The 13189-nt window shown below is 48.1% G+C and overlaps 1 protein-coding gene across 1 annotated transcript in view; it reads right to left on the bottom strand.

Moving 5' to 3' along the window:
* Positions 1-5060: 5060 nt before the first annotated feature.
* The window catches only part of ITGA9 (integrin subunit alpha 9), a 345722-nt gene continuing 337593 nt past the window's right edge, over positions 5061-13189 (bottom strand). Inside the window, exon 28 of the mRNA XM_047099700.1 lies at positions 5061-9367. Coding sequence (XP_046955656.1) covers positions 9269-9367 — 99 coding nt within the window. The 3' untranslated portion in view covers positions 5061-9268. The remainder of the gene's footprint in view (positions 9368-13189) is intronic.

The raw sequence follows: 13189 nt of genomic DNA, 5'->3' as shown, positions 1-13189 counted from the left end.
GTACAACAACAATTTGAATGTGCTTAATACCATTAAAAATGGTTAAGATGGTAAAATATATATTATGTGTATTTCATGTGTATTTTTTTTCCTCAAAAAAAAAAAAGGAGGCTTGGGATAGATGGCTGGGAGGGCTGGGGAAAAAGAGGGAGCTCGCAAGGTTCAGGGAGCGTTGACCAGCTGGGTGGGGAAATCACGCGAACGTTCCATCAAATGGAGTGTTTAACAGAAGCTGGAAGAATGTAATTTCAGGACTGCTGAGGAAAAAACTTCCATGATGAGTGATGTCCAGAATAGGTAACAGTTCAAAGATTCAAATTCTAGAGGTAACTGATATGGGCCAGAGCTTGCTGCTAATGAGTGGGTAGACAAAGCCATACTGACACCATATGCAAGTATCTGTAATTCAGCCAGAATCACTCAACCAGATGTTCCTGAATCCCCTCTTTGGGGATGGTCATGAGTATATGCAGCTGCATTATTCCCTGGGTCCATCTGCCCTGGGGGTCCTAGGTGAACTTATTTTCTTTCTAAGTTCCCTTAGGCAAGGTTCTGGGATGTGGTGGGGTAGTGGTAGTTTGGCGGGCAGGGGGCGGGGTACTGCCCCACCAATAACCAGGGCTCTCTTCGGCAAGTCCCCTGTCTCTTAGGGCCCCGGTGGGTATGGTCCTCTGCTCCTTTTCTCTCCTGCTGGGTGTTGGCCCATGATCTGCTTAAATCAATAGCTCATCTTCTCAAACACACCCCTACACTGTACATTCCACACGTCATCTGTCAACAGTTTTGGACATGGCAATGAGAGCATCTTAGATATTTGATATTACAAATATCCTGGGGAAGTCTTACATGGAGAGTCCATGGATGGTCATCATTCCTCAGAAGAGCCTGGGCAATAGTCTGTCTTTCTGTTGTGTAAGGGGTCACTAAATGTTTTAATGATGAATGTATAGCATCTTAGAGCTATCTCTTGTCCTGAAAATACAGGATCCCTCAAGAAAGCTATTCACTACTATTCACTGTCGTTGGAGTTTGCAGTTTCTGTTGTTATTCTCATGTTGCAAGCCCCCAGGCTAAGGAGCTAACCTTGCAGGGACTAAGGAGGGAACAGAGGGATCTGAGTTTTTCGTCATTGAGTACGAACACTCATGCACCGTGGGTGAGGATGCAAATTGGTACAACCACGGTGGAAAGCACTATGGAGGTTCCTCAGTAAATTAAAAATAAGATTACCCTGTGAACCAGTACTTTCACCACTGGGTATTTACCCAGAGAAAACGAAAACACTAACTGGAAAAGCTACATGCATGCCTATGCTCATTGCAGCGTTGTTTACAACAGCAAATACAGGGAAACAATCCAAGCATTCATCCATGATGAGTTACTAAGAAGAGGTGATAGAGATATATAGATATAGATATAATGGAATATCACTCAGCCATAAAAAAGAATGAGATTCTGCCATTTGCAACAACATGGATGGACCTAGAGAGTATTATGCTGGTGATACAAATCAGACAGAGAAAGACATATACTTTATGATTTTACTTACCTGTAGAATCTAAAAACAAAAATCGACAAACAACAGACTCTTAAATACAGAGAACAAACTGGCGGTTGCCAGAGGGGAAGTAGATGGGGGAAGTGGTGCTGAAACAGACAAAAGGGATTAAGAGGTACAAACTTCTAGTTACAAACTAAAGAAATCAGGGAAATGAGGGGTACCTGGATGGCTCAGTCAGTTAAGTGTCTGGCTCTTGATTTGGGGTCGGGTCTTAATTATGAGAACCATAATCTAATGGTTCTTGAGATTGAGCCCCATGTTGGGCTCTGTGCGGAGCCTCTGGGATTTTTCTCTCTGCCCCTTCCCCGCCCCCGTGTCCGTGCGCTCTCTAAAAATAAATAAATATTGTGGAGGTTCCTCAAAAAATTAAAAATAGACCTACCCTATGACCCAGGAGTAGCACTGCTAGGAATTTACCCAAGGGATACAGGAGTGCTGAGGCATGGGGGCACTTGTACCCCAATGTTTATAGCGGCACTTTCAACAATAGCCAAATGATGGAAAGAGCCTAAATGTCCACCAACTGATGAATGGGTAAAGAAGTTGTGGTTTATATATACAATGGAATACTACTTGGCAATGAGAAAGAATGAAATCCAGACATTTGTAGCAACGTGGATGGAACTGGAGAGTGTGATGCTAAGTGAAATAAGTCAGGCAGAGAAAGACAGACACCGTATGTTTTCGCACATATGTGGATCCTGGGAAACTTAACAGAAGACCACGGGGGAGGGGAAGAAAAAAATGGTTAGAGAGGGAGGGAGCCAAAACATAAGAGACTCCTAAAAACTGAGAACAAACTGAGGGTTTATGGGGGGTGGGAGGGACGGGTGGGTGGGTGATGGGTATTGAGGAGGGCACCTGTTGGGATGAGCACTGGGTGTTGTATGGAAACCAATTTGACAATAAATTTCATAATGAAAAAAAAATATAAAAATAAATAAACTTAAAAAAATAATACTATGTACATTTCCAAGGACATGTACTCCATTCACTAGACTTGGTGCCTCGGGAAGAGGGGGAAATGTAAGTGGGGACGGAGCCGGGTGGATAAAGGAGAAAAATAACACAAAATGAGAAAAGGCTTTGTGTGGACGTGAATTTGATTAACCAACTCTATGTACCTGAGATTCCCACCCTGACCCCAAATAAAGCCTTTCCCTTTGCTTACATCCAGCCCTACACACTTAGGGTTTAGGACACTTACATTCTGAGTATCTTACACATGGTGGGTGTGGCGATGTAGTTACCTTCAACATGTGCACTCCTCTTAGACCTTAACAATCCACTCCCCATCCTCCTCTGCGGGCGGGTGGATTTTTATGGCAAATTTGTGGTTAGTGTTGTATGGGACTTCTGGCAAGGCTAGTGAGAAGGGCGGAGGCATGTGGCATTTTATCCTCCTCCCCTACTGTTGGCCTGGAATATTGTCATGGTGGTTGGTTCCTTGGTAGCCATCTGGAACCAGGAAACAACTTTAAGGATGTAAACCACATGCCTCGAAAGATAGGAGCTGATGTGCTGGTGATCCACGAAGCTGCTATATGAGATCTTGATGACTCAGACCTCGTCTTCTCTTAAGTGAGAGAGGAACACACTTCTATCGTGTTTAAAACGTTGTCATTTTGGATTTTTTCTATTATATGGAGCCAGAGAGTCTCCTAACTGATAAGGTGGGTTCTGAATAGATGTCGATTTGGAGATAATTTCACTTATCTTAATCTGTCATTTCTTAGAAGAAAGGTTTCCTGGAAATACTTTCAAAATGCCCCCTGCTTTTTCATCTGTTTGGCGAGTAGTTGTACCTTTGATGAGATTTGTTTTAATTTTTAGGATCTTTTTCAATTATGGAAGAGTCACATCAAATAAAGTATAAAATGATCTGGGTCCGACTTTGAGGCAAAGCAGGGCTTTGGTAGCAAGCCCAGATGGCACAGCTTCAGATTTCAGTACGGAGTCAGAGATACCTTGTTAAACACACTTCAGTTGGACGTGTACGTAGAATGAATGGACGTGATCTCAGGGTCAGGCGCCTTTGCTGATGGATAGCTGCCAACTGGTTTCATAGCGTAGGCGGGGCTCTAAGTAAGTACTTACATTAATTCGATTACCAAGCGCAGTAACCTGATGAGCAGACAGTCTATAAGGACCAGACGTAATCTGGCAGACTGAAAAACTCCTGATCGAAGGGGGCCTGACATTGCTAACTGGTGATTTTCTTCCTCTTAGTGTTGTGTCTTTTGATTCCTTTGAGTTTGTCCAGACCTCTTCCTGGCTTAAGGAAACAGGTTGGGTAACCTTAGAGAAATGTATTTAATTAGTCTTAGTGATGGCGGGAGTTCTTGTTAAGCCAGGAAGTATCTGGAATTAGAAAGCTTGAAATTACTCACTGGACCATTGTCCTCAGAGTCAGACTCATCAGTGCTCTTTGCTGCAAACAAAGCTCTTCCTTTCTGGACTTGCAATTTGAGATCTCTTTTGGCTTAGCAATTCATATTCTCCCAGATGTGATTTTATTTAAAAAATAATTTGCATATGCCTCATTGTTGCAAAAGAAATACATGCTAAAAAATGCCTGGAACTACACTAAACCTCAGGCAAGGAAAAACAAAACAAAAAACAAAGCTAAAACACTGACATTCCCATCTACCTAAAGGTAACCATTTTTAATCCCTTGGCGTGTATCTTCTCATACCCTTCTTCTATACTGTGTGGTGTGTTTGTGCATGAATTTTAACTACGGGGCACTGTAATAACTTTTAATAAGTATAAAGCCAGTAATGAATGAGATAGAAAACAAAACCCAGTGGGTTTGATTGGTATGGCCAAAGGCTTATTCTTGAAAGCACTGGCAAAATAGATCCTTGTTGGTCTCATCCAGGGAAAAAAGAGAAACACACAGAAGTGAACAGCATTTGAGATAAGAACAGGGACGTAACTAGACAGATGGAGATTACAAATGTAAGAGAACACGATGTTTGTAAACGTGTAAGGATGCTACCAGAAAGCTTCTGGGGAAATGCTTGGTGACTAGTGGAAGCAGTCTACCAACAACAAGGAATCCACTCCATTTAATTTGGGCACGTTTGTCTTCAGATCAAAGTCCCAGGTGTGGCCCTGGGCAGGTGGGTGACGCACAGAGAAAGTGGTGACTACGGAATGGAGGCCAAGGGTCGGGGACAGTTCGGCCACATGGAGGGGGTTGTTCATGCACGATTAGATAGACCTGCACGTTCTCTTTAACGCTCGTGACGTATTACATTCAAACCGCATCTTCAACACCCTAAAAAGGTTCAAGTTCTTCACCAGCAAAGAAATTACAGACCATACTCCTGAATCATTTGCAGCCATTTTTTATTCCAAACATGTATTTTTGTAAACCTGCATTCCCCTAACAGTGCAAGTGAATTAGAAGTGACTGCATAAATTGTAATACACTTTTAATGACTTTGGGAGGAGGAACACCCCTCCCACCAAAATTCCTCAACGTAAATGTACATGGATGCATCAGTCAAGTTCTGGAAGTGAAGTTAGCGTGGGTGTCTGCCATGCAATTAATCACTCTTAAAGCTTTTAAACTCACTCTGCCCGTCACACCGTGCACATTAGGAAAAACAACAACAACAACAACAACAACAACAACAAAGTCTGAAATCTAGACCATTGTGCTATAAAGCATTGCACCATGCGGGAAATTTGTTCATTATCCCAATGTGCTGAAAATCGGAAGACATTCTAGTAGGTTCATCTTGGCCCTGGTGGCATCTGTATCTTCCCTTCAGCCATTCTTTGTTTCAGAAAATATTATCCGCTGTGTGTACCACTGCTCCACATAGCAGAACGACACATTGCTTAGACCCCTGTGCGTCGGAGCACTTCTGAAATGACACTCACTTTCTGCCTTTTGTCTGCTAAAGGGACACTTCCCCGACATAACAATCCTTTGCAGTGCCTCTACATTCCCGGAAGTCTGGGTCAGGTGCATGTGGGTTTCACCAGATGCACATTTCATATGTAACCTATGTGTAACTGCATTCCCCTGGCCATAATGTCTTTTCCAAGAATAAAAGTAGCGGAACAGCCTTTAAAAAAAAGGACTCTGCTAGGGTTTTAACAGGTAGCCCACCGCACATGTATCACTTGGGGGACCTACTATACTTCTGCATTGAAAACAGGTCCCAGATATTCCTGGGAGGCCTGCTGGTTTTCTGTTTGTTCTTGACTCCCTTGCCTTTGGCTCAAAGATGGTAGGCTACGCGTGACTTGGTGAAAGACGACTTTCTAGTGGATTTTCTACAACATTCACCAAACGTGAGAATACTCCTGGTGATGCTGATGCTGGTACCAGCTGACTGAGAGAGCGGATTCCTGACGTGTGCCTGTCAGTCAGCATCAAGCCAGTGGACCCGCCCCCTTCTTCTAGTATCTCCTTATTCCTAAACCTTGTGGTATTTTCTTGGGAACAGGTCTAGGACTCACTCTGGGGATGTCCCTAACTCATGAGTCCCGTATCAACGGAGCATAAGTCAGCCATTCTTGAAAAGCGGGCATTATTTTCAATTTTTACAAAGGTCCTTTTTCATATTTAAAAAGTGTCTCAATCTCCCTGTCAGTTAAAACCATACTGAATACATAACTAAAAGCCGAAGCAGATTGAACTAATGCTGTGTAAGAGGATATCTGATAGGACTCCACAGTGAACCCACAGAAGCAGGAGGGTTCGAAACCGGAATGCACCGTGGACTTTCAAAAGAACATTCTGGAGAAGTTGTACAGATGCCATTCACCCTGCCTGCTTCCCCTGAGAGCCTATTGAGAGGGCTCACGGTGGGCTGGGCTTCTTTATCACCGTGTCAAGCAGCTAACTTCCTGCTGTCGCCCCACCTGCTACTCAGCACCATCCGACGTGCAGAGGCACCGTCCTTCTCCAGACAGATTCCTGGAGTGGCTGCCTTACGAAGTCTTAGTGATCTCCTGAGCGTGTGACTGCCCATGTGGGTCTGCCGTTCAGAATCGACCAGGGGCAAACAGATCCCGGCTCCGAGACCGTCCACAGGAACGGGAGGAGTCATCCTCTACATGGCCACCAGTGCGTCTGGACCCCTCGTAAGGGAGCTGGTTACAGGCTGTAAATGCGTTTGTCCAAAGCCGCTGAGCGAGCTGACCCAGGCCTAACGCCTAACAATCTTCAATGGCTTATTAAAGGACGGCATGATACTACGAGCAAAAGTCCATTGAGGGAAAGCCGCACATGGGGTCTCATAGAGGAGACTCTCCGTCCGCCTCTGGCGGGAGGGTCTGGCTCTCCGGGCAGAATGTGCTGCGGAGTTCTCTGGGGAAGCCCCAGCACTTAACACAGCTCCTGATGGACAGCTTAACAGTGTCCTTTAAGCGAGTGACCAAGACCCCCTCAAAACTGCCCTCACTACTTTTGATACAACTCACGGGGGAACTCTGACAACTGGTGTCTTTGACTGCATCTGCCCGGTAGCTACCTCTGCCTCCGTCCCTGTCAGAAGCAACATCCCCGCCTTCATTCTAAGATCAGCGTAGTTCATGCCATTGACCCTCTGGCCTTGTCATCTATTCCCAGATTCACCAGGAGGGGACACATGATACGTTCACTGTCTTTCTGCATCAGAGTCAACTGCATAATAAGAAACGAAAAGACGCTTCTGTTCCACGCCAGGTTCACAACTGTCCGGCATCCTCATGATTTTGCCTAAACTTTGCTATCTTTCCAGGTATTAGCCAAGTATGTGCGTGGAAAAGCCCGTCTCCTCTGGAGTTCTGCGTCTTTGCAACGATGTTCACAGACCCCCCAACATGTTAGCTTCCAGTAGACGAGGCCCTACAAGAAAGATCCCCCGTCTTGTTTCTTCTTTCGGTCCCACTTGCTAACATCTTTTATGCACCTGGGGTCCAGCGGGCTGTAATAAGCCGTTAAGGACCCTTTGTCAGACCCTGTTCTCAGCCGCGTGTTTTTTCTCTCATCAGAAGGTTTGTGGCGACCGCGGCCAGGGCTGCGGCCAGTTACTGAGTGTCCCCTGCGGTCCAGGCGCTGTGCTGGGCACACTACACGCGTCATCTCATTGCCCTTCTAGAAAATCACATTGCACTCAAAACCAGGCGGCACAGCGCGGCTGATGATAAACACCAACCGGCAAACAGGGAGACTGGAACCGAGGGCAGCAACTCAGCATTCAGGCGCGCGGTGGGCAGGGAAGTGCCAGCGCTGCGCCCAGGTCCCAGTGCATTCTTTTTCACATCATTTCTGGATGCCTCCCCGGGCTGGGGGTGCATTTGCAGCTCTCCTGCAGAGGACTGCCTCTGGGCTGTCGGAGCCGTTCTGCCAGCCGGAGCTGAGAGTGGGAAATTTATAGCTCCCCTGCGCCCAAGAATCTGAAAGGTCAGCTCCCTTGCCCCGGGTTGGGGCGACTCTGGGACATAACTTACCCTCCAGAGCTCCCTGCAGGATCAGGCTGAAGCTACCCTCCTCGGGATGTCCTCTGAAATGGCACCCTTGCCTGGCTTCCTCCCCTTCCCTGTCCTGCTTCCCTCACCCCCTTACTGCCGTCTCCTACGGGCAGAACACCACCTTATTCGGTTACTTGCAGGCAAATCTTTGTACTGGAGTCTGCTTTCGGGGAACCTCCCTTAAGACGCTGTTTTAAAAACTAAGGACAGGTTGAATGGTCATCTCTGGGAAGGAATCTGCAACGGCCATCAGCTGGGACAGCAAGAGTGGGAGGGGAAGCGGAGACCTCTGACCTCAAATTACCACGAAAAGGCAACACATCACAGCATTCTGACACAAGTCTTTGCTTGGTGGGCACTGATTTAGTCCTCGTGGCGAGCGGACTCGGATGCATGACGTCCAGGATGAGACGCCTTGCTGAGGTTTGCCAGGTGACCCAATGGCCTTGCTCCAAGCTCTCGTCCATTAATCCAAGTGCAAGGAGGGTGTGATGTCCGTATAGGTGATGCCGAGCAGACTTGTGCTAGGGGCAGGTTTTTCCATCCAAAGTCCTGTTGGAAGCCTTCCGATGCAAGGTATGTATGAAAAACCGCTTAGAGTTCTTTAGCACATTATTTCACACGACTCCAGGCAACCAAGATGCGAATTGTCTCAGGGGTCTGACCTCAACCAGTATACGTGTGGTGCCGCCTGCTTCGTGGCTCACACGAGGTCTCCTCAGATTATTTTATGTGCACGTCTCTTTTTAACAGCAAGTCCCAAAGTACGATCAGATTTGTATGAATGCACACGTACTTCCAAGATTTCAGCCCGGAGATCAGTGCTTGAGTGAATTATATAACTATTTAATAGAAATAATAAAACATCGATACAAATATAAAGACATAATCAGTATATAAAAGGCTTATATTTATAAAAATACTTTTAGGTAACAGTTTTCCCCTGAGGGTTGACCACGCACGTTGCATCCATAAATATCGTTCACCTCTGTGGCTTGCTTTCCCAAGTTCGGAGTTCACCTTTAAGAAAAAACAGGTGGGGCTCCAGTCATGTGACCTGGCCAGAGCGGCTGCCTCAGGGTGGCTCCTGGGCTTGACAAAAAACGAGGAAGAGAACAGCATCAGTGGGGCCTCCGAAAAATCTGGAGAAGATTCTTTCTTCCAAATATGGAAGATACAAAGATCAAGGACGACAGGCGGCCGATTGGGTCACGTGACTGGTGTGGCAGGTCACTGGTTTTTCTGGACCCAGTCCCAACTGTCTTCGTTCTCTTTCCGGTTTTTCTCAGCTTCAATAATTTCTTTGTACCTTCGGCGGAAGAAGCCCATCTAAAAGGCAGAGAGAGGAGAAGCCGGGTTAGAATGCTGGACAATCAGCCCTTTCGGTCCCAAGGCAGCCTGGGGGAGGAGGAGAAAAAGTCCTGTACTCACAGACCTGGGAAGGCTTGGAAAGCCCCTCAGATTAGACCGATTTAGGAACAGCATTATTGTGGAGCCACTTTTCAAAATGCACGGACTTTCTGCAGGTTCTCTCATGACTGTTGCTTATAAAGTGCTTTTGGTGAAGTGTTTTCCGAACGGTGTGCTGGCGAACACTAGTTACCGAGAGTTATTCAAAGGCATTTGGGAGTAAAATAGTGATTTGCGAATAAAATTCACAGTCAAATGAGTTTGGGAGATGCTGCCTTCTTTCTTCCTTAAAAAAAAATTTTTTTTTAATATATATTTTTGAGAGACAGAGCGAGACAGAGCACGAGCAGGAGAGGGGAAAAGAGAGAGGGGGTCACAGAATCCCAAGTGGGCTCCAGGCTCTGAGCGGGCAGTACAGAGCCTGACGTGGGGCTCGAACTCATGGATGGCGAGACCATCACCCGAGCGGCAGCTGGACGCTTAGCCGACTGAGCCATCCAGGCGCCCCTCTTCCTTTAAGACGTATGTAATGCACAGTAGAAAGTCAAGGATGTAATAACCCTTAGTAAAGGATCTAAGAAACTCAGGGACTTGACATTTCCTGAGCTCATTTGGCTTTTGATAAACCTATTGTTATCCGGGGAGACATCAGCCATCGTGGGGGAATTGCTAAATACTGCTCTCACAGAACAGGCTTTGAAAAGCGTCCGTCAGTCTGCATTCTACCTTGCTGTTCCTCTAGATCTTTCTCTCAAACCTACAAAACATGCAGTACCTGCCCCACACCCAGCAGTGTGAACTCTCCGAAAACTGGCATCTCACCGGATCCGGGATGGCAGTTTCCTTCAGCTCAGTTCTGGGAAGACCTTCCCCTCTGACGTCACATCCGGCAAGACGAGTTTCTGGGTTTTCTCGCACAGGCATCACAGACATTAAGCATGGGAGCTGACCTTCTCCCATGCTCGGAGAGACCCTGCACGTCTTGTCCTTTGTCGCCAGCATTCGTGGCCGCTGTTTCTGACGTCAGACATCCCTCCCTGCCTCTGCCCTTACACGTGGCCAGCTGGAGTGGGGTACTCCAACACCCCCTCTTCTTGGCTGTGACAACCCTCAGGTGCACGACCTACCAGAGTTCCCCGGTGGAACTTGCCCGAAGCGGTAACCAGCCTTACTTACCACGTCTTGGTGGGCCTCCTTCTCTTTTGCTCTCTCGCTTTCCTGCTCTGATCAGGGTTTCCTGCGGTCACCTTGCAGATCAATGACCCGCCCTCAAATCCCCGTTTCAATCCCCTCGAATGGAGGAATTCAAACGGCCTCACGCGTTCAGTCTGCTGTCGGTGAGCCTGCTGTCCTGCAGGCTTGTGGTTCCACACCGTCATGAGCTTGTGACTCCCGTGGCCACGTTCGAAAGCGCTCACGACCAGGAACTTCTGCAGTGTGCCGCCAGGAGCGAATCTGAAACCTGCACCGAGCGAGTCATCAGGCCAGCCCAGCTCTCACGGGCATGCCCACTTCTCTGTCCATTCGTCCTCATACTCCTTCCCTGTGAGCTGAGCGTCCTCAGTCATCCGACGGTCGGAATTCCTCGCCCCAGAGAAGGGGCTGATTGGCCTCTCCGGGTTGCCAGGGGAATCCTGGGAGCGCACTCGGAGTGCAGTCAGTGAAGGGGCTGATGCAGGTTGAATGACGGGGAAGAAGCTTTCTTAAAACAACTGCCAAGGGTTTGCGGCTCTGAGTGTCAATCCGCATGACCAGTGTTGTGGACACTGAGTTCCTAGTGTTTTCGGCCCTGGAAGTTTCTTCTCGGCATAAGACCACATCTGCCAGGACCCCGCTTTCTGGCACTCCCCTCCACCCCCCTGCCCACACACACTTTCCTCTCCTTAAGTCCCTATCACCTTCTCCCCTCTGCAAGGAATGTGGAATCAGGGCTTGGTCTGGATGTTCCGGAAAAAGGCCGTTGTCAAGGCCCTCAAAGCACGCCTGCAGAAGGTCAGGAGAGCAACCCAAGACTTACTGGAAATGTCTCAGGAGTTACTGCTTGAAATACCGTTAAGATAAAGATGTGGTTGACTGGGCAAATATGTCATGAGCACCTTCTGTGCTAAGGAGGACATAATCACGAGAGTAAGGCTGGTTGTGAGATGGAAATAAGGTTCCTTAGCACAGAACTCTGCCTTCTGATGGTGCAATGCTTCACTAATCCCAGATTACTCACTTTCAATCCCAGATAAGTAGCTCATCTCTAGTCAGGCGGAATTTCAACGGCTCCCTCATTATCCTTCGCGTTTGTCTTAAGTCTGAGGACTCCCTGAAGGCAGGGTTTGTGCATTTTGTCCCCGGAGCTTAGCATATCACCTGTACTTGGCAGTAACTGCAGAAACACCCACAACCCTGCGTCCCCCGCGTCCAGGCCCCTTACCACGTGACTCTGTGGGCATTCCCATCACGAGGAGGGGGCTGGCTCCCACCCCTTGACTCTGCACTGTGACTTGTCCTGAAAACCGGATGCAGTGGAGGCGAAGCCGCGTCGGTACCCCGCGTGGGCCTCAAGAGGCCTCTCGCACTTCCCAGAACCCTGCCCAGCCCCCACGAGTTTGGTCTAGATGCGAGTGCGCTCAGTGAGGCCCCCGAAGACCGGCCAACCCCCAACTGCCTGCAGGCGCAGACACGAGTCTACCCGAGACCAGAGAACCCCCCCTGTTAAGCTCAGCCCGACCCACAGACTTGTGAGCTAGACAGACGTTTGCTGCTTTTAAGCCATTAAACTTCGGGATGGTTTGTCACGCAGCATGAGTCAAGCGATACGGCACCCGTGTTTTCTGACTTACTGAAAGTCTTCCCCGCAGGAAGAGAGGCAGGGGCAGCTCGTAGGGTTCTAGACCGAAGGAGCAGCGCCCTGCCTTGTCCTGCTGAACAGACTTTTCTTGCTCATCTCCAAGCGGCACAAAAGTCGGCTCACTTTCTCGTAGCTGTGCTAGCACAAGGATTTAAAATAGAGTGTGCAAGCAATCCAGCAAGGATCTAGAGCAGCCAGGTGCACAGTCACATGGAGCTCCCGTGTGCCCATGTTTAAGTGTCATACTTGTTACCAACGAGGCGACAGCACCATCATCTCCTGCGGGCATCCAGAAGCAAGCTCTTTTCTCTCAAGTGGAGTGGTGTCAGCTTTAGTCCTAAGAATCCCTCCCCACCCCCGGGACGGCCGTCACGCCGCTCTCAGAAACAAAAGAGCCTTGCAAACTCTATGCCCCACTGCAACACCACGGGGTCTCAAGAGCTCCGTGTCCGACACAACCCGGGCGTAGCCTCTTAGACGGAAGGCTGGAGCTGGCCACTGGTGTTCGCCCGTCTTCGATGCAGCCCAAAGACCATTTCTTAAAACTCAGTCCACTCTCACGGCTAGGGAGTTGGGTACAGTGGTGCAGGCCGTGCACTGTATGAAGGGGGCAGTGCCCCTCACGCCGTGGATATCATGGACGTGTCCATTTATTACAACTATTTTCCAGCAGATGGCAGTAGAGTGTCTTTCCCCCCTCAACAAAATCCACAGGTTTCCTGAATTTTCTAAAGGATGGGAGTACAGTTTCTGGACGAAGGGGCTCTGTTTGCTAGTTTGCACAAAGGTGAGTGGTGGCTCTCTGTCGAACTAATATTGTTTCTTACACAACTAAGCTAACTCCGTTTCAGAAAAAGAGACTATCAGCTTTGGGCCGTTTAGAGCCTCGCCGTGGCTTTTGA

This window comes from Lynx rufus, unplaced genomic scaffold (assembly GCF_022079265.1).
Source record: "Lynx rufus isolate CCGP_SWC_20201006 ecotype Redwood Valley unplaced genomic scaffold, mLynRuf1.p SCAF_5, whole genome shotgun sequence".
NCBI classification, from domain to species: Eukaryota; Metazoa; Chordata; class Mammalia; order Carnivora; family Felidae; genus Lynx; species Lynx rufus.
Note: the sequence above shows the minus strand (reverse complement) of the source record. Positions and strands in the feature narration are given on the sequence as shown.